The sequence below is a fragment of the Ornithorhynchus anatinus genome, chromosome 17 (assembly GCF_004115215.2).
Source record: "Ornithorhynchus anatinus isolate Pmale09 chromosome 17, mOrnAna1.pri.v4, whole genome shotgun sequence".
In the NCBI taxonomy this organism is placed as follows: domain Eukaryota; kingdom Metazoa; phylum Chordata; class Mammalia; order Monotremata; family Ornithorhynchidae; genus Ornithorhynchus; species Ornithorhynchus anatinus.
The window spans coordinates 14,561,337-14,581,141 of record NC_041744.1 but is presented as its reverse complement, the minus strand read 5'-3'; the positions used below and the strand labels follow the sequence as shown (position 1 = coordinate 14,581,141).

Below are 19,805 nucleotides of genomic sequence, written 5' to 3'. Positions count from 1 at the left end.
AAATGGGAATTAAGACCGCGAGCCCCACGTGGGACAACCTCATTACTTTGTATCTACCCCAGCGGCTTATAACGATGCTTAGCACATGGCAGGTGCTTAACAAATACCGTAACGATGACTATTATTACCGTTATTGCTTGCTCAGGGCCACAAAACAGACATGTGGCAGAGGCGGAATTGGAACCTGGGACCTCTGATTCCCAGGCCCCTGCTTTTCCCACAGGGCCGCGCTGCTTGAATCCTCTCCCCCAACGCTCAGCCTCACTAAACCGTGGCCCTCCCCTTCTCTTTTTCAGTCAGCTTGACCTCTAGCTTTCCTTAATACGGAATTGCCATTTCTGATTCCGTTCAGATGCTCCAGGGGTTCGGCAGACGCAGTCACCCTTTAAATAAGAACGGGAAAAGAGAGTAGGTAGCGTTGGCTGAACGACGCCCTCGTCTGAGTTAAAAAGAAGTGCTCTTTGATAACGAGTTGAGGTTCTTGGTTTCAGGGCTAGCCTCCAGCTCTGCCTTCTTGCGCTCTCTGACTTCTTCCCCTGTTTAGTCCCAGCCTGCGCTCTACATTCCCGATCAGGCAAACCTTCTCAACTGTCCCTTGCGCTCATCTCTCCAGCCCCTGGCGATGCCATTCACCCTGCAACTCCCTCCTCATACAAATCCACCCCACCACAGCTCTCCCCATCTTCAAAGACCTCCTGCGGTCCCTCCTCCTCTTCGGCCTCCTCCTTCGGGGGACCGTGTCAGATTGATTTGCTTGCCCCCCAAGTGATAGCCTCCCAACAGCCGGGTCCGGCACTTATGTGCTTATTAATTCGTGTCCCGTCCTGTTTTATTCATTCATTCACTAGTATTTATTGAGCGCTTACTATGTGCAGAGCAACTGTACTAAGCGCTTGGAATGGACAAATCGGTAACAGATAGAGACGGTCCCCGCCCTTTGACGGGCGCACAGTCTGATCGGGGGGAGACGGACAGACAAGAACAATGGCAATAAATAGAATCAAGATTTATTCACCCATCTATCTTTCCATTTTCTTTACCCTCCTAACTCGAAATAATGTGCCTTTCTCTCCCATCAGATCGCAAGCCTCTTGAGGGCAGGAACCGTCTCTTACCGCTGTTGGACTTGTCCGGAGTTCAGTACGGTGCCCCGAACCCAAGCACTCGATGCATTTGGGTTGCCTGTCGTATATTCGCGTTCTGTTCATTCCTGACCGCGTGCTCTTTTCTCTCAGGTGAAAGATTGGGTTGAACGACTGATGAAGACTCTTCGAGACCCTTCCTTGCCTCTCTTGGAGCTGCAGGACATCATGACCAGTGTCTCCGGACGCATCCCTCCAAATGTGGAGAAGTCCATCAAAAAGGAGATGGCCCAGTATGCTAGCAACATTACGTCGGTCCTCTGCCAGTTTCCCAGCCAGCAGGTACCGGTAGCGTCCCATTTCCCCTCTCGGCGTCGGCTGCCGCTGACTACGGGGCTGTGGCGGCTCGGGTGCTCGTTGAGGGGAGTCCCGAGTGATCCCAGGAGAGGTTCCGGGAAATTACCCGTGTCCCTCCGGCTATTGCCACTCAAATGTGCCAGCGGTCGGATCTGATTATCGTGGCATTTAAAAAAGAGCCCGAAACAACACACCCTTCCTGAAGCTCTTCCAGTTGAGCACAGAAACGGAAGCGGTGAATCGAATGTAAGACCGCCTCAACTATTAGAACAGCACTAGGCGCCCCTGAAGTCGGTTGCCGTTAAAAGAGAGATGGTTCACTGCGCCCTACAGAACCGTTCCCCTAGGCTCCGTCCTCGTCAGGCTCTTTGTGATCGATTCTCGGGAGCCCCTTTATTTTCTGGCGACTTTCTGGCGGAGGGGCGGCGCGTGGTTTGGCCCTCGGGAGTCTCTTTGGTATCTCTCGGCCTTACCCTTGAGCTGTCGGGAAAGACGTAGGGGCAGCACGGCATCGTGGATAGAGCACGGGCCCGGGAGTCGGAAGGACCCGGGTTCTAATCCCGGCGCCTCCACCTGTCTGCTGGGTGATTTGGGGCAGGTCACTTCTCTGGGCCTCGGTTACCTCGTCTGTAAAATGGGGTTGAGACTGTGAGCCCCACCTGGGCCGGGGACCGTCTCCAACCCCATTGGCTTGTATCCAGCCCCGTGTAGAGTACCGCGCTGACGCACGGTAAGCGCTTTAACGACTGCCATCTTCATGTAAGCGGGGCTCTCCGTGACCCCGTCCGGAACTCAACAAGTGGGAGCCCCTGCCCTGACGGTAGTTCTTTTCGATAAGCACGTCTGCTCCCCGGGGACGGGGTTTAAAGGGGACCCACTGTGGCCGGTTCATTTTGCACGGGCCCCGGAACGGCCCCCGGCTTCCGATAACCCCCAGGCGCTCCCGGCTAGGGGAAGGACAGGAACCACCGTGCAGGAGGAGGGCGCTTAGGGAGAGAGGCTGATGGTGCGGCTTCCTTGCCGAGCTCCACTACGGTGCTCTCTTTTCCGGGTCTTAGATTGCCAACATCTTGGACAGCCACGCGGCCACTCTGAACCGCAAGTCTGAGAGAGAGGTTTTCTTCATGAACACACAGAGCATCGTGCAACTCGTACAGAGGTGAGTGCGTGGGATCCCAGCTGCTGCTTCCTAAATATATAAATATATTTATATTTCTCTGTGGGGGCGGGGAGGAGGGAGGGGAGCGGGGAGGGGCTGTATCAAGGAACTGACTCCAGTAAACTGGAAATCACCTGCAAAAGTTGAGAAGCTGAAACAGATTTCCTCCCCCCCCCCCACCCCCCCCCCCCCACCCCCGATGATACTTGCCGTTTGTCAGCTTCTCTGGATGCTATTTCTCACTTGTTCTACTTCAGAGATTATTGTATTCTCTCCGCCCATTATCATTATTCCTACTGCTGTCTGTTGAGTGCCGCCTTTGTCAGTAGCCTCACACTTAGGCATGTAGCTTGAGAAAATAATGAAGACCATAAAATATCCCCTGCCTGCAAGGAGTTTAAAGTCTACGAGAGGGGGGAAGACACACACACACACACACACACACACCAAAATTACTACCTTTTACGCATCTCACCCACCCTCACTATCACCTCCTTGGTTCTCTGTCCAGAAATGGCAAAGACTCTAGGGCCCAAGGACTTAAAAGAATATGGCTTCACCTGCTCCCCGGGGTGGTGGGAAGGAGGGTCTTGGGTGTAGGACGGTGCCGGAAAGGGGCACCTGAGGGAAGAGGCCTGTCTTGAGCTGTGCTCGTGTTTCACCTGCCCTCTCCGTTCACGAAGCTCAGATACCCTTTCGGCTTCTTTCTTCGCCCGCCTTCCGCCGGCTGCTACGGTTTTCCTATTCCGGCGGCAACCCGAGCGCCTGGGCGGGACAGGAACTGTACCCAACCCGATTTGCTTGCGTCCGCCCCGGCGCTTAGTACAGTGCCTGGCACAGAGTAAGTGCTTAACAAATACCACAGTTATTATCCGGTGCCCAGAGAATAAAGGAACAAGGAGACATCCACGGGGCAGTCCCCAGGGAGTCCTCTCGCACCCGGCCCGTTAGCGCGGCCCGGCCGACGAGCTGGAAGATTCTCCCAGCTGGCAAAAATGTACGGCCTGACCTTTCTCGTGGTCCCCGTGATGGCACGCTGGATAGCGGTACCTGGAGGGGGGCGGTCCGTAGAGAGGAAGGCCCAGAACCCCAGGATTTTCCGCATTTATTTTTAATTGCTGAAAAGCTGGGGAAATCCCTACAGCTGAATGAGCGCGAAGGGCATCTGGCCTGGTTCCTCTCCTGTGTTGGGTGGAAAGGCCGGCGGGGCCTGCCCGAACTCGTGGATCGACGATTTGATGGCCTCTGCCCACACAGGTACCGGAGTGGCATTCGGGGCCACATGAAGGCCGTGGTAATGGACCTGCTTCGGCAGTACCTGCGAGTGGAGACTCAGTTCCAGCACGGTAAGCCCCTCCCTGAGGCGTGGCCGGGCGATGTTTGTGAAGCGCTCGCTATGTGCCAGGCGCTGCGCTAAACGCTGGGGGCGATACCCGCGTTTGGACGCGGTCCCCGTCCCACGCGGGGCTCACGTTCTTCATCTCCATTTTACTGATGGAGGCCACTGAGGCACAGAGAAGCTCAATGACCTGCTCAAGGTCACACAGCAGACAAGTGGCGGAGCTGGGATTAGAACCTTCGTTTTTGTCTGTCTCTCCCGATTAGACCGTAAGCCCGTCAGCGGGCGGGGACTGTCTATCTGTTGCCGATGGGTGCATTCCAAGCGCTTAGTACAGTGCTCTGCACGTAGTGAGCGCTCAATAAATACTATTGAATGAGTGAACCCAGCTCTCTCTGACCCCCAGGCCCGTGCTGTGGCCACTAGGCCACGCTGTACTGGGCTTGAAGCTCCAGACCGGAAGCTTCTTGTGGGCAGGGAATGTGTCTACCGACTCTTTTGTACTCTCCCGGTCGCTCAGTACAGTGCTGGGCGCACAGGAAGCGCTCCATAAATGCCACTGATTGATCTGATCAGACAGACCACCGCAACCTCCACGAGAAGGATCTGGTTAGACGAGTCCAGCCCCTCTTTCCACCTCTATAGGATCGGCGGATCGGCCCGCGCCCGCCGTACCGAGACCGTCGTCCCAGCAGAGGAGCGTTACCTCTCGTCCCCAGTCAGGCCGGAGGAAATTCACCCTGTCTAGTTCGGGAGGCGCGCTGGGAGCGGCGTGGCTCAGTGGCAAGAGCCCGGGCTTGGGAGTCAGAGGTCGTGGGTTCGAATCCCGGCTCCGCCCACTCGTCAGCTGTGCGACCCGTGGGCGAGTCGCTTCGCTTCTCGGGGCCTCAGTGACCCCATCTGCAAAATGAGGATTAAGACCGCGAGCCCCACGCGGGACGACCTGATTACCCTGTATCTCCCCCAGCGCACAGAACAGTGCTCTGCACCTCGCAGGCGCTTGACAAATGCCAGCGTTAGTATCATCATTCCTTCGGGTCTGTAACTCGGAGACGCTTCGGCAGTCCGTCCAGGGGGTTGAAACGCAGATGTCGAGGGACTTTCCGGGGCTCACTGGGGGGTCGTTTAGGTAGAATCTATTCCCGTCTCTCTCTGAAGAGCCTCACTAAATGATGGAGAAAACCCAGAAGTGTAAAAAATCCTGTCGCCCAGCCAAGGTTTTACATTGGTGCCTCATAAATGTGGCTGTCAGCCGCAAGGTGGCAGTAGCGCCCCACGAGAGTTCCCACTCTGTTGCAACTTAATACTACTACTACTACTACTAATAATAATAATAATAATGATGTTATTCATTCATTCAGTAGTATTTATTGAGCGCTTACTATGTGCAGAGCACTGTAGTAATAATAATAATAATGTTGGTATTTGAGCCCTTGCTATGTGCAGAGCACTGAAACAATATTATAGTAAGTATATAGTATATATATACCTATACACTATATATACAGTATAGTGTATATATAGTAAAGCATAGTAAGCGCTTAGCAAATACCAACATCATTAATAATATTGTTGGTATTTAAGGGCTTACTCTGTGCAGAGCACTGTTCTAAGCGCTGGGGTAGATACAGGGTCATCAGGTTGCCCCACTTGGGGCTCTGAGTCTCTTTTACAGATGGGGTCGCTGAGGCCCAGAGAAGTGCAGTGACTTGCCCACGGTCACCCAGCTGACAAGTGGCCGAGCCGGGATTCGAACCCATTACGTCTGACTCCCAAGCCCAGGCCCTTTCCACTGAGCCACGCTGCTTCCCGTAATCGCTCACCAATCGCTTGGAATGTACAGTCGGGCAACACATACTTAGTACGTGATAAGCACTTATTATGCTTAGATGCATAATAAGTAGTTATTATGCGCCAAGCGCTGTTCTAAGGACCGGGATAGATACAAGTTTGTCGGGTTGGACACAGGCCCCGTTCCAAACGGGGCTCACACTCTTAATCCGATTAGACTGTAAGCCCGTCGATTAGACTGTAACCCGCCAATGGGCAGGGACTGTCTCTATCTGTTGCCGATTTGTCCATTCCAAGCGCTTAGTACAGTGCTCTGCACATGAGTGAGCGCTCAATAAATACTACTGAATGAATCCCCATCTCACCGATATCCAGGGAACGGAGGTCCTGAGAAGTGAAGCGACTTGCCCCAGGTCACACGGGTGGCGGGGTCGGAATTAGAACCCGGGTCCTCCTGACGGCCAGGCCCGTGCCCAATCCGCCAGGCCACGCCGCTTCGCCGTACCTCTGCTCCTGTGAGGTGGCGGTGTCGTCACGGCTTCCTTTCAGCATGAACTTTCCGTAGCTTGTGATCCTAAGAGCCCGCGGATTAGTTCCAGTTCCGATCCCGAATGGGCGTTAACCTCTTTCTTTCCAACCCTCGTTACGCGCACTCTTCCGTGCTGGATTTCTGATGTCCTGGACGCGTTTCTAGACCTTGGTCGGAATACCAGCAGAACGTTATTTGTGGCGGGGGCTCTTTTGAAATGGGTTTATCTGTCAAGCTTTCTGCGCCATGAGCTCACGTTTCCATCGGGTCCCGTGTATCGGTTTTGTTCTCCACGGCGGATTTCATTACGGAGCCCAGTAGCGAAGACCGACGGGTTTGGGAGCGGTCGGGGTCTGTGCTGGAAAAAAAAAACGGGGATGGGAGCCTTAAATCAGGGCCTGTGGAAAGATCTAATGTATGGAGATTTGGCAGTGTGATTGAATGGCAAACCAAAGGGCTGATGGGTTTTTCAGTCATTTTCAGCCACTTTTCAGTCACGACACGAGTGAGGTACTAGAGGGTTAGTCTCGTCTTGTGTGGGGCCTAGCAAGAGAGGAACTGTGCGCTGGCGTTTGTTTGCCTGCTCGGGGCTTACGATGAGGGAAAGGAAACAGGAAGAAAATACTCTAGTGTTGGCCATGGGGATCTGAAAAGTAAGGAGTACGTCCCCCCACCAGTTAGGAGACTAGGGACCACGACCCCTTGATCTCTGGCCAGACCTTCCATTTCTGCCTTCGAAGCTTCTGAAGTCATCTGCTGTGTGACCTTGGGCAAGTCACTTAACTTCCCTGGGCTTCAGCTACCTCACCTGGAGGATGGGGATTTAAGAGGGCGAGCCCCATGCGGGACAGGGACTGGCATCAACCTGCTTTAACTTGTATCCACCCCAGAGCTTAGAACAGTGGCCGTCACACGCTAGGCACTTTAACAGATACCGGAATTATTATTCCTGTTACCTTGCTGATTTCCCAGGACAACCTCGCTCACGCACTTTGCTCCTCCCTCCCCGTCCCCGCTCACTGTACCCCTCGATCACGTCTGTCTCTTCCCAGACCCCTTGCCCCCATCTTCCCTTTGGAACTCCCGCCCCCCCCCCCCCGTCATATAGGACAGCCCACTACTCTCCCCACCTTCAAAGCCTTAATAATAATGTTAAGCGCTTACTATGTGCTGAGCACTACTCTAAGCGCTGCGTAGGCACAGGGTAATCAGGTTGTCCCACGTGAAGCACACAGCCTTAATCCCCATTTTCCAGATGAGGTAACTGAGGCACAGAGAAGTGAAGTGAGTCGCCCACGGTCACACAGCTGACGAGGGGCCGAGCCGGGATTCGAACCCATGACCCCGGACTCCCAAGCCCGGGCTCTTTCCACTGGGCCACGCTGCTGCCCGATTAACATTACATCTCCTCTGTGAGGCCTTCCCCGACGAGGCCCTCATTTCCCCCAGTCCTCTTTCCGCTTTGTGTCGCTTATGCACTTAGCTTTGTACTCTTCAAGCACTTGATATTCACCCCTCCCTCAGCCCCACAGCGTTTAGGTGCGTAGCCATAATTTATTTTAATGTCTGTCTTCCCTTGTGAGCTCCCGATGGTCAGCCGACGTGCCTGCCAATTCTATTCTACGGTTCTCTCCCAAGCACCCAATTCAGTGTTCTGCGCGCGGTAAGCGCTCGAGAACACCTTGGTTTGATTAGTTCTCTTAGGATATAAAGTTTCCCTGGGACGTCAGTGGTATTATTGTAGTTGCTAAGTGCTTACTGTGTCAAGCACTGTCCCAAACCCTGGGATGGATGCAAGTTAATCACTTTGGATCTCCCTGTCCCACGTGGGGCTCAAAGTCTAAGGAAGAAGGAGAACAGCTCAATACCCATTTTACAGAGGAGGAAGGTGAAACATAGAGGAGTTAAGTAGCTTGCCTCCGGTCACGTGGCAGAGCCAGGATCCGAGCCCAGGTCCTCTGATTAGACTGTGCGCCCGTCAGAGCGCAGGGACTGTCTCTGTCTGTTACCGATTTGTACATTCCAAGCGCTCAGTACAGCGCTCTGCACATAGTATGCGCTCAATAAATACCGTTGAAGGAATGAACGATTCCCAGACCTGTATTCGTTCCCCCGGGCCACACTAGAGCGTCTCTGATTTTCTAAGCGGTGTCATCCAATTGGCTGCACTTACGGTAGCCGAAACGTGTCTGACTTCTGACTGTACCTCGTATCTTGGGCTGGCCCTGGATTTCAGAGTCAGTGAGCGCCTACCGTGCGCAGAGCACCGTACTAAGTGTCAGATGAAGCGTGTGTGGGGGTACCGGGTTCCTTAGGCTAAAGTCGCGGAACATTCTGTGGACAGGGCAAACACAGAATCCCACCGCCCCAGATCCAGGGGCCGCCCGGTGAAACTTGACAATGTAAATTCAAAATGCGCAAAGGGGAACTTGTTCACACAGAGGAGGAGAAGTATGTGGAATTTGTTACAACAGCAAGTTGGGCCGATAGGAAGTATCAGTAGCTTCGAGAGGATTTGGATCAGTTACTGTCGGGTTACTAAATTTATTTAGCCTGATCCGTTTTTAGAGCAATCCGCTAGGCTCCTCGGGGACTTAAAAAAGAAGCCAAAGAAGCCATCCTCATTAGTAGAAGGAAAATTTGAGATGATATGAGGTGCGTCCTATACGTTAAGGACAGTGTCAGAGAGGGCAAAAATTACATGGCTCCTTGGGGCGTCAGAGACGAAATACGGATTGGATGGAATATTGGTGTGATCTAGTAAACGGCATCTCTTGTGGGAAAACGGGGACTTGGGGATTAGCCGAATATCTTTCCGGGGTTGGAGGGGAATAAATGGTCATGATCCGAGGAAAGAGTCGTGTCTAGTTTTCTGCCTTGTGGGGAAAGCCCTAAAATGAGAGAGAATCCTCCTCTTCCACCCTTCCTCCTTGCCCCATTCCAGCTTTACGAGAATCTTAATTTTCACTGAAAGTTTGGGCTCCGTCACTCCATCCCTCCTTCACCCCCGACTTGTCGTCGCTGTACGGAACGGGTAGGCCGCATCGTTCCTCTAAGAGACATCCAGGAAGAAGTCAGACTAGAATGCTTCTTTATTCCTTCCTCCAGGTCACTATGACAAGTGTGTGTTTGCCCTTCGGGAGGAGAACAAGAGTGACATGAACACTGTGCTGAACTACATCTTCTCCCACGCTCAGGTCACCAAGAAGAACCTGCTGGTCACGATGCTCATTGTGAGTCCGGTCGTTTGGGAGACGGGAGTCTACAGAAGGGGGGATTTCCTGCTTCCGGTGTCCTTCGTGTGTCAGCGGCCCAGGAGGGGCTTGGCTGGTGGCCGCGTCCAAGCTTCCCGGGCAGCCCTCAGTCCGAGAAAATGGGGAGTAAGACTGTGAGCCCCACGTGGGGCGACCCGATCCCCCCGCCTCTACCCCGGCGCTTAGAACAGTGCTCTGCACGTAGGAAGCGCTTAAAGAAATACCAACGTCGTTACTGTTATTACCCGGTCGGTTTATTCCTCCATTGTACTCTCCCAAGCGCTTTGTGCAGTGGTCTGCACACACGGTAGACGCTCGATAAATACAACTGAATCGAATCCCCGGCCCGAAGGGACTTCTCCAGGCTGGGAAGAAGGGCTCATTCTAGCAGTGGCAATCCCTCTGGTTACAACCAACGCGGAGAAAGGCTAGCAGAAAGGACGATCGCGCTACTGCCCACTGGGAGGCAGACCGAGACCGAGCCGCCACCAACCGAGGGACGATAAATAATAACGGTAATAATAACTGTGGTTTTCGTTAAGCTCGTACCGTGTGCCGGCCACTGTACTCAACACTAGGGTGGATGCGATAATGATAATCATGTTGGTATTTGTTTTTGTAAGCGCTTTTGCAAGCGCTGGGTTAGACACGGGGTAATTAGGTTGTCCCACGTGAGGCTCACCCATTTTACAGATGAGGTCACCGAGGCACGGAGAAGTGACTTGCCCACGGTCACACAGCCGCCAGAGTGGCAGAGCCGGGATCCAAGCCCATGACCTCTGACTCCCAAGCCCGGCCTCTTACCACTGAGCCACGCCGCTTCTCTAGCCAATCGGGTCGGACCCGTCCCTGGTCACGGTCTCAATCCCCGTTTAAAAGACGAGGTGACCGAAGCACAGAGAAGTGAAGCGACTTGCCCGCACGGCAGACAAGCGGCAGAGCCGGGATCAGAACCCACGACCTCTGACTCCCAAGCCCGGCCTCTTTCCACTGAGCCACGCCGCTTCTCTAGCCAATCGGGTCGGACCCGTCCCTGGTCCCGGTCTCAATCCCCGTTTTATAGACGAGGTGACCGACGCACAGAGCAGTGAAGCGACCTGCCCGCACGGCAGACAAGCGGCAGAGCCGGGATCAGAACCCACGACCTTCTGACTCCGGCTGCGACTTTCCACTCCGCCGTGCTCTGTGCAATTAGCGGGCACGTTCCCTGCCCCCGACAAGCTTACAAATCCATTATATTCCACCTATCCTTTTGCGTTTTGTTTTCAGGGGAATTTGAGACTTTGGCGTAACTCAGAGCCGTCACTCCAGGTAGATCTTTTGAGACCCCCTTAACCCACTGGAAAGGAGGGAGATTGTGTCACTGGCAAATGTAGGTGAGGATCAATCAAGAAGCAGCGTGGCCTGGTGGCGAGAGCACGGGCCACGGTCGTGGCTGCTGATCCCGGCTCCGCCACTCGTCTGCTGTGTCACCTTGGGCAAATCACTTCGCTTCTCCGGACCTCAGTCCCTTCACCTGTAAAATGGGGAGAAAGACCGTGAGCCCCGTGCGGGACGGGGACGGCTTCCAACCCGATTGTCTCATATCTGCCCCAGCACTTAAAACAGTGCCTGGCACATAAGAAGTGTTTTAACGGATACCGTAATTATTTATTATAATTAGAATATTATCATCAGTGGAGCAATAGAATGGAATGGAGCTAATGACTTTTGAAAACTGTTTTCGAGGTTCCCTTAACGTGAGTTCCGGCTCCTGAACCGTCTTAGTCGACTTTCCTCGAAGCCACAGGGAGGGGGATTCTATCCCTCGGTTCCCCCATCTGTAAAAACGGGTATTAACGCTGTGAGCTCTATGGACTGTATCCAACCTGAATAGCTTTTATCCACCCCGGTGCTTAGTACAGTGCCTGGCGCATAGTCAGCACTTAACAAATACCATTTTTTAACAGAATGAGCTGGCGTCCAGGGAACTGAACTATTTTAGTTGAACTGACCATATATCGTGAGTCTACCAGGCTCTGAGTTCTACTTTGGGAGAGAAATTCAGACTCCTAAGAATGCGCACCATCAAAGCATAAAGGAAGCCGAATCTACCTTCAGGGAAATTCATTCTGGAGGAGGTTTTTTCCCTCCGGTATGGGCTAGAACTTCGTTTGCGATTGACATCCAGCAGCCCGGCCCTATCAGTCGACGACCTAACTTGTTAGAGCAGATGAAAAAATTTTAGTGCTGCCATTTTCTTATGATAAATCCAAATACCTAGCCTTCCAGGGGTTGGGAGGAATGGAGAAGGAATGCGTATGCGCGGGGAGGGGAGGGAGTGCGTTATTTGATTTTAATATTTTAATCTCCTAAAACCGTATCTTTCAGGAAGAGGGGGATATTAGCGATCAAAAGTTTGCTAGGCTTTTCTGGGACGTAAATGGGAAGAGAAGAAGTGCCTGAGAGTCCAGGTATTTTTCAAAACGGAAGAGATTAGGAGTCTTTTGTCAGGAAGGTGGGAAGACTTGCTGGGGAGGTAGGGGTGGGGAGGAAGTGGGAAACCATACTAACTTGGACCTAACCTAGGGTGAGAATTGAGTTCTTTGGAAGCTAATTAAGGGGTGCTTCCATCTTATTATGATGAATTTTTTTGAAGGCATCCCAGCTCTCTGCTACTAAAAATAGATCCAGAGCCCAGAACCCTTGGAGCGGCAGAAGAGTAATGATCACGCAAGACCGTCGCTGGGTTTCTTAAATTCTAATTTGTAAGATATAGGGGCCCAGCTCTCTCCTTTTGCGGAGTGATTGTAAGTAACGCTTGCCTTAAGAATCTCATTATTGGAACACGGAGCCATATTTCCTCTGAGAATTCTGGAGTAGCTCTGAGCCGGGGCTGTTCATTTCTCAAGTAATCACGCCGGTGTGATGGAGAGAGAAAATGGCAGCTGTTCGGAGCTCAGGCCTTCAATTTTCTTCAGAGTCCAGTCACTCAAGTGTGTAATTACACGGGTGTTGCCGCAGAGATGTTGGGCCCTGTCAGAGAACTGGTTTGAGGCTTTGCTTTTTGCTTTGGCCAGGCAGGACAGGCAGAAGGCAATGGAGCTGTGACTGGCCGCTGTTGGTTTATTTATATTTTTTTTTTTTCTCCTCCGTTGTCCAGAATGCTTCTCACATTCACGGATGGGACTGAAACTTTCTTTCCAACTAAACAAGCCATTCGTGGAGAGGAGCCATCTCTGTTAGACCTGGGGGGCGGGGGGGGCGGGGGATGGAGAGGGGAGGAGGACGGGAAAGTTACCGCTTAGGGGGTTCGGTGATGGTGGACCAGTGCTGTTTGGCCTGTTTTTTTTGGTTTGGTGTTTTGGGGTGGGATTTGTCCCCTCATTATTATTTTTCTGAAAGATCTGTGGGGCTTTGTTTCTGAAGAGTGCTTCTGAAACATCCATTACCCTCATTGCCACCTTAAAGATCTCGGAACTGAGATAACCTAAGTGCCCGTCCGAGGCCAGCTAGCAAGCGGCAGGGTGGAGCGTGGGTGAGGCCTTAGGGGTTCTCTCTTTTCCGTTGGTACGCTGGACCCCACGAGAGTCTGGTCTTCGCTCTTCTATACCTACCCTTGGACACGTGTCAGTAGCGCTCGAGGGTGGGCGGCTGGTTATGGGCACCTCAGACAGACCCCTTCATCTTTTGGAAGGTCTTTTGCGGCATCTTGGAGTCCCACGGCAGGTAGCGTCTGATTAAAACACCGTTCTAAGCTTGCCTCTTTAAATTCCGTCCCCGTCCCCCGTCCCCCCCCCCACCCCCCCCCCGGGCCAGTTGCTTTCTGCTGGTTTCCCCTTCTCTGTTCCTTCCTCTGTTGCCTCCTCTTCCTGATCGATGGGCTCGTTCCGTGCCCAGTCTCCGCTCTCCAGAAGCAGCGATGTAGAAGGCGTGCTCTGCTGGGCGAAACGACTTCTGGGTCTTCGGGGCTCAGAAGGAAGGATCAAGGAAATCTGCCGCATACGGTTCTCCCGGGGGTCTTCCGGACGCCTCCGTCCGCGAGACGGTAGAGCTACCCCGTGGCGCAGATTGGTGTTCAGTAACTCCTTGACAGATTCAGAACCATCCAGTTAATGTGATCTCCTAATCTCTTTCTTGCCAGAGGGCACGGTAACGAGTAGAATGCTTAACGCTGGTCTTTGCCAAATGTCCTCCTGGCCAGAAACGTGGTCCGTCGTCGTGCTGTCCCCGAAGGCGGAAAGAATGCAGGGTCGTCGTTAAACCTGTTCCCAGATCGCCTCTAGTTCCTTAAGGACGGGCTTGTGGGAAAGTTTAGCGATCAGAGCATCCCGCTGATGCGCTCAGCAGCGGCCGGGCCCTCTTAAGGCACTTTGACCCCAGTTCTTGGCTTAAGCCGGGGGTGCCTTCCAGTGGTGAAGAAGCGGTAAAAGATCAAACCTGAGAAATGAAAAAGCAGAGGAGAGTTTCCTCTCAATCTGACTAGCAAATTTCTCCAGATGGAATTGCCTCCCTCAGCCGTCTCCCTGCTAGGAATGCGTTTTTTCCTCCCTCAGCTGGGATATGGAAATGCCGGGCAGTGGAAGTGCTTCAAGCCAAACCGTCTCCTGGATATTGCCATGCAGATGAGCCTTTGACTTCTACTTCACCCGGGAGCGTTCGAAACGCTGATCGATCACCCAGGGACTCCCTCCTTAAGATTATCCTCCTACCACTGGTGAATGATGGACGGTTTGGAACCCGGTGCTGCGAGAAATGTGTCCGAAGGAGAACGGTAGAGAAAGGTCTCTTCCGGTGATTTATAAATCAGCCGGAGCCTACGAGGAGAGAGGCCTGGGCCGATTAGCCGGAGGACCTCCGCACCGTGGCAGCTGTACCCGGAAGGGCGTCCGATGCAGCCCGGCTGCTCGGAATGGTTTTAGTGGCGAAGGAGCAACTTAGGTCGTTGGCATGGAACAAGTTATGCTTTTGTTGATTCCGAATCCCGTTCCCACCGACAATCCGGAGTCCAGGATCCTGGGCTCCGCAAGGAACCAGGTTTGGGTTCCTCTGGGGGCCGGGGCCCTGCTAGTTATCCCGGAAGTCTGTCCTCGGGGCTGTCGCTTAATATGCCTGTTAAGTCTCTGCAGACCTAGGAAGTGCTCCGTGGCTTCCTAGAGCCAGGCCACAGATGCGAGTACGAGATTGCCCTGTATACCTGTCTCGATGTGTGCTACATAACGAATTTCACTATAGCCTGCAGACCTCCGCAGGTGCCCCGTTGTCCCGTAGCCGGCGGGTAGGCCCTTTCAGTACACCTCTTTATCCCTTGGGACCAAATCCACCCACTGGTCTTCAGCCTAAAGGATATCGGCGTTTCCTGACCACGTAACGTTGCTTGTGGCGTGTGACGACGATGCCGGGCAGTCTGCCCAACTGAATCTCAACCCCAGAAGCGACACTGGGCTGGATTAGGGGGTTCTCTTTGACTTGAGTCGAGGAGGCGTTGAACGTTTCAGGGTCCAGGCAACGGGAACCTCAAATAATCATAATAATTATAATAACAATAATGAAAAGAATAGATTGCCTGCATCCAAAACCAGCATTTTGAGTTTCCCCCGGGTGGGAGAAAAGTATCCGTCTCTTTAAATGTGCCTGCTCTGTTCTGGGTTTGTCACCTGCTGAGGGAGCCAGAACAGAAAGGAGTATAGTTAGATGTGCACCGGTCCCCTACTTTTCTCTTCTTATTCCTAGTCTGTAGTGTGACCCGAGTAATGGGATGAGGGGAAGCCTGCTTGCCTCTTAAAAGCACGCCCTAGTGGAAAGGCCCTGGACCCGGGAGTCGGAGGACCTGGGTTCTGATCCCGGCTCCACCGCTTGTCTGCTGGGCCGGTCACTTCATTTCTCCGTGCCCCAGTTCTTGTCTTTAGCCGTCGAGCCGTCTCCGACCCATAGCGACCCCACGGACGCATCTCTGTCCATGACATGGTGAAACAAAAACAGAGCGGCCTCAATGAGCACGAAAGGACGCTCAGAACGTTGCAGCCAAAGGAACGTTTTCGGGCTCCCTCCAGTTCAGCTAGGGCCGGTTCAGAGTCCAGCGGTTAAGCCTCGTGGCCTACTGGGTGGAGCACGGGCCGGGGAGTCAGAAAGTCACGCGTTCTAATCCATGCACTCAGCAGCGGCCTGCCCCAGTTCTTGCCTTCAGCTGGGGGGGGGGAGCCTTAGAGTGGTGAAGAAGTAAAAGACCTCAGACCAAACTTCAGAGCACCTTGCATAGAAGTATGCGGTCCCTGTTTCCCTATCCTAGGGAGCCGTCTCATTCGGTGGCCATTTCTCCCCGGTGTCCTCGTCACTTCGCAGGAATAACTTCCAGAGCAGCTGTTAATCTCGCTCGAGGCAGTAGTGAAAAGGAAGGCTGGGGAGAGCATCGCTCATTCCCGGAGAGTCCTTGAATTCCTCTTGCCTTACCTCCAACGTCCCTGGATCGAGGCCCATTATGTTGGAGGAAGTCAGGCTAACCGAAAGAGGCACCACAGGATGCCCTCATCCTTGGGATCACCTGCCTTATCCTGTCCTCCTGCAACTGACAGTAACGATAATAATAACTGTGGTATTTAAGTGCTTACTGTGCCCTGGGGCAGATAGAAGCTAATCGGGTTGGACACGGTCCCTGTCCCACATAGGGCTCACAGTCTCAATCGCCCTATTACCGACCACGTAAACTGAGGCATGGAAAACTGAAGCGACTTGCCCGAGGTCACACGGCAGACAAGAGTTGGGATTAGAACCCAGGTCCTCTGGCGCCCAAGCCCAGGCTCTTGCCACTGAGCCACGCTGCTTCTCTACGGAAGCATATAAACACAGTGAAAGGAAATGAAACAATAAAATGCAAATAGTAAGTATACACTTCAGATTATTCATTCATTCAGTCGTATTTATTGACAGCTTACCGCGTGCCAAGCACCGTAATAAGCAGTTGGCTCAGCAGCTAGATTGTTGTAACCCTCTAAAGATTCTAGGAGTTGGCAAGGCAGACTTGCTTCTTGTGGTGTTGGGGGCGTCGGGAGAGAGACCAGGAAGCCGGAAACCCCCCGGAGCCCTAGGGGAGGAGAGACTGAGCCGCTCTCCTTCTGCTCACCGCCCGGCTCTGCGAGAGTTGGGGCCTGGCTCCCGTGGGGTCTGGTGGGAGAGAGGAGGCTGCCCGGGAAAGCTGGTGGCTATGACCCTGATGCGAGGGAAACTCCGGAGGAGAGAGCAAATTGCTAAAGAAGAAGTCAGTTAATGGAGAACCCTGAAGCTGTACGTCAGGAGCTTTGGCTGTATGCCGGAAGGAATGGCGAGCCATTGGAAATTTTGGAGATCGGGAGTGGCGTGCTCTGAGTGGCGTTCCCGAAGGACTTCGGTGCAGCCGAAGGGACTGAAGGGAGGAAATGTTGTAGGCAGGGATGTTTGGAAGGAAACTAATGCGGTAGAACAGTTGGGACCTGATGAGAGCTTGAACCAAGACGGAAAATGCGAAAGTGGAGCGGACGGGGTGGTGCCAGGCTCTCTGGTGGAGAAAGAATTGGCAAGATTCAGAGCCAGGTTGAATTACAGGAGTTAAGTGAGAGAGGCGGCTAGGGTTGAGCGTTTGTGGGAGGGAACGCGAGAGGATGTAGGATGTCCAAGATGTAGAGTGAGTTAGGAAAGAGGGTGGAGTTTACAGGGAAAGATGAGTTCAGTTTAGGACGCATTAACTTTGAGGTGTGGCTCGGTCGGGCGCTCCGAGAGGTCCCAGAGGTATGTGGAACTGCGAGATTACAGAGTAGGTGAGACAACGGGGGTGGAGATCTCCACTTGGGAGTCATCTGCATCAAGGTGCTAGTGGAACCCGAGTCCATGACAGAAGATGAGCTTCCCAAGAGGAGCTAGGTGGCCTAGTGGAAAAAGCATCCCCTGAGAGCCAGAGGACCCGGGTTTTAATCCCAGATCCACCACCTGCCTGTTGTTTGACCTCGGGCAAGTCACATAACTTCTCTGTGCTTGTTACCTCATCCGCAGAATGGGGATTCAACACCTGTTCTTCATCTTACTTAGAGCGTTAGTACTGTGCGGGACAGGGCCTGCCGCCCACCTGATTATCTTGTATTTTCCTCAGCTCTTAGGACAGGGCTCGACACAGAGTAAGTGCTTAAAACTTATCATTATTATCGTTATTGTTATTATGAGTGAATGAAAAGAGGAATTCTGGGCCCAGAATTAAGACCTCAGGGACATCCACATTTAAACCCACCTGGGCCTCCTGAAGAGGAAAATACTAATCTCTATTATTTGCAGCTTATTTACCTTATTTGTAGTAATAATCAAACTTGGTTATTTCATTTTTAAAAGGAAGCGTATCTTGCATCCCGTTAGGTGGAGAAGGGAGCAGGGGGGCCTTTAGGCTGCTCCATTTCTGTCCTGGAGTTAGATAGTTGGTTAATTTTCAGAAATTTCTCATCCTCTGGCTATTAAGGGAACACAGACTTGTACTGTAGCCCAGGATGGGCTGACCTGCTGTTTACGAGGATCAGGGGCTGAAGAAAGTAGAAACGACAGGATGTTCAGTCTGTCGTGAGTAGCCGGCAGAAGGGTTGTGAAGAGGGAAAGAACCGTTTGTGTTCTGATTTCCGTCCCACTGTGGTGCACTTCATCGTGCCTCCGGCCCCGCTTATTTCCTTGTCTTGGGCTATTTCGCATGGGCCTCAGTAATCTCCCGTATTTGTGTGTTACTCATCAGGATCCAGCAGAGAACAAGACCCTTCTATATTCCTTTCCCTTCTCCTCCTCTTGTAATCCTAGGGTAGGAGGAAAATCATCTTCCTCACGTGGTCTGTGTCCACCTGTTCAGCAGCACCAAGGATTCAAATTTCCTTTCTCAAAGCTGTTGCCTATTTAGAGATGAGCCACTCTTCCGCTTTACCCTTTACATCCTTGTACAGCCGAGGGCAGTAAATGCCCGACAATGATCCAAAAAGTCCACACGAGCCTTTGTGAGCGGCCTCCTCATACCGATTGGGAATCCGATACCCCCGACCCGACTTTGGGGAGGCGTTTTGGAGGAAATGGAAAAGGTTGAAGTTTTGCTCCTTGTCGAAGTGCTCATGAGAGCACTTCTTTGTTCTCTGGGAATCGGGTGGGAGTCCCAAGGCAGTCGACACCTGTCTTCTTCCCCAACTCAGATTTTTTAGGCATTTCTTCCCTTGTGTGGCAAAGGGACTCCCAAAATGGACACAGTTCAGTTTAAAGAGGAGAATCTCCGGGGAAAGGCGAGAAAAGACTGCACCAAAATGAAGCTTCAGTTGGGGGGCGGCGGGCTCTGCTTCGCCAACCGCACACGAGGCAGGAAGAACAAAAAGGTCCCGATGTTGAAAGAGACAACTCTTTCAAACAAGAGGAAGGAGAAATGAATCCAAACACATGTATATTTAGCTCAGTGTAGGACTTAAGTGATGGAATTTACTGCTACAAATAGCTCAGTAAAATTCAAAAAGAACAAAGACATTTCTGTGAACTGCATCTGAATTCCACGCGCTTGGATGAAATTACTCAGAAAATAGATGGATTTAGAGGAAAGCAACCGATCTCCAGCTGGAGTCCAGAAGGGAGAGTCCTCCTTCCATGGTAATAATATCACATAATTGGATTGACGTGTGATGGGGATATTTTTTTTTCTTCCCCCTTGGAAGAGAAAGGACGCGATTCTACACGGGCTATGGGATGGTGCTAAGACTTGGATTTCTGCTAGCTAGGTAGGACTGAGCAAGTTCAGAGATGGCAGAGTCTGGGGACAGATCGCCACTGGATGCGAATCACTAGGCGTGGGGCAATGTATTAGTTGTTTAGGGGTTCGAAATGAATAATTAGCTCCTGTTTCTGTTTTGTGTCCTTCTGGGAGGTTGAACATTTGGTTTTCAAAAAATGCAAACTACTGTTGAGAGGGTTTCCTTTCCCTTTATGTTGCCTGGCTTCTGAGATGGGGAGAGAACAGGAAGTCCCCATGTATTTGAAACCTCTTTAAACTTTGAGACACCATCTGTTGTTGCTTGCCCTAAATCCCCACATTTCGTCTCTGAAGATTTCCTCGGCGTGTTAGGAGTGTGGAGCTACGTTATGAGGAAACACATTTAGCCTGCTGCTTCTGAATGAATAGTGGCTATGGGTTCTTTTCCTCCCAGTGCTAGACTTCCCTTTGGGCTACCATTAGCCACATTGTTAGCAGCGAGTTATGAATCCGGCTGTGTTTGGTTTTTTCCTATCCGCCCCCCCCCCCCCCCCCAACCCCGCAAAGCCGGTTGGCCCTTTGAATCACATT

The 19,805-nt window shown here is 52.4% G+C and overlaps 1 protein-coding gene across 8 annotated transcripts in view; it reads left to right on the top strand.

The window, feature by feature from the left end:
* ACACA (acetyl-CoA carboxylase alpha) overlaps positions 1–19,805 on the top strand; it is a 258,984-nt gene that overhangs the window by 85,801 nt on the left and 153,378 nt on the right. For all 8 annotated transcript variants that reach the window (XM_029082675.2, XM_029082678.2, XM_029082676.2 and 5 more), the window contains 4 exons: positions 1,236–1,424; positions 2,498–2,598; positions 3,856–3,944; positions 9,366–9,490. In XM_029082675.2, the coding sequence (XP_028938508.1) occupies positions 1,236–1,424; positions 2,498–2,598; positions 3,856–3,944; positions 9,366–9,490 (504 nt within the window). The remainder of the gene's footprint in view (positions 1–1,235; positions 1,425–2,497; positions 2,599–3,855; positions 3,945–9,365; positions 9,491–19,805) is intronic.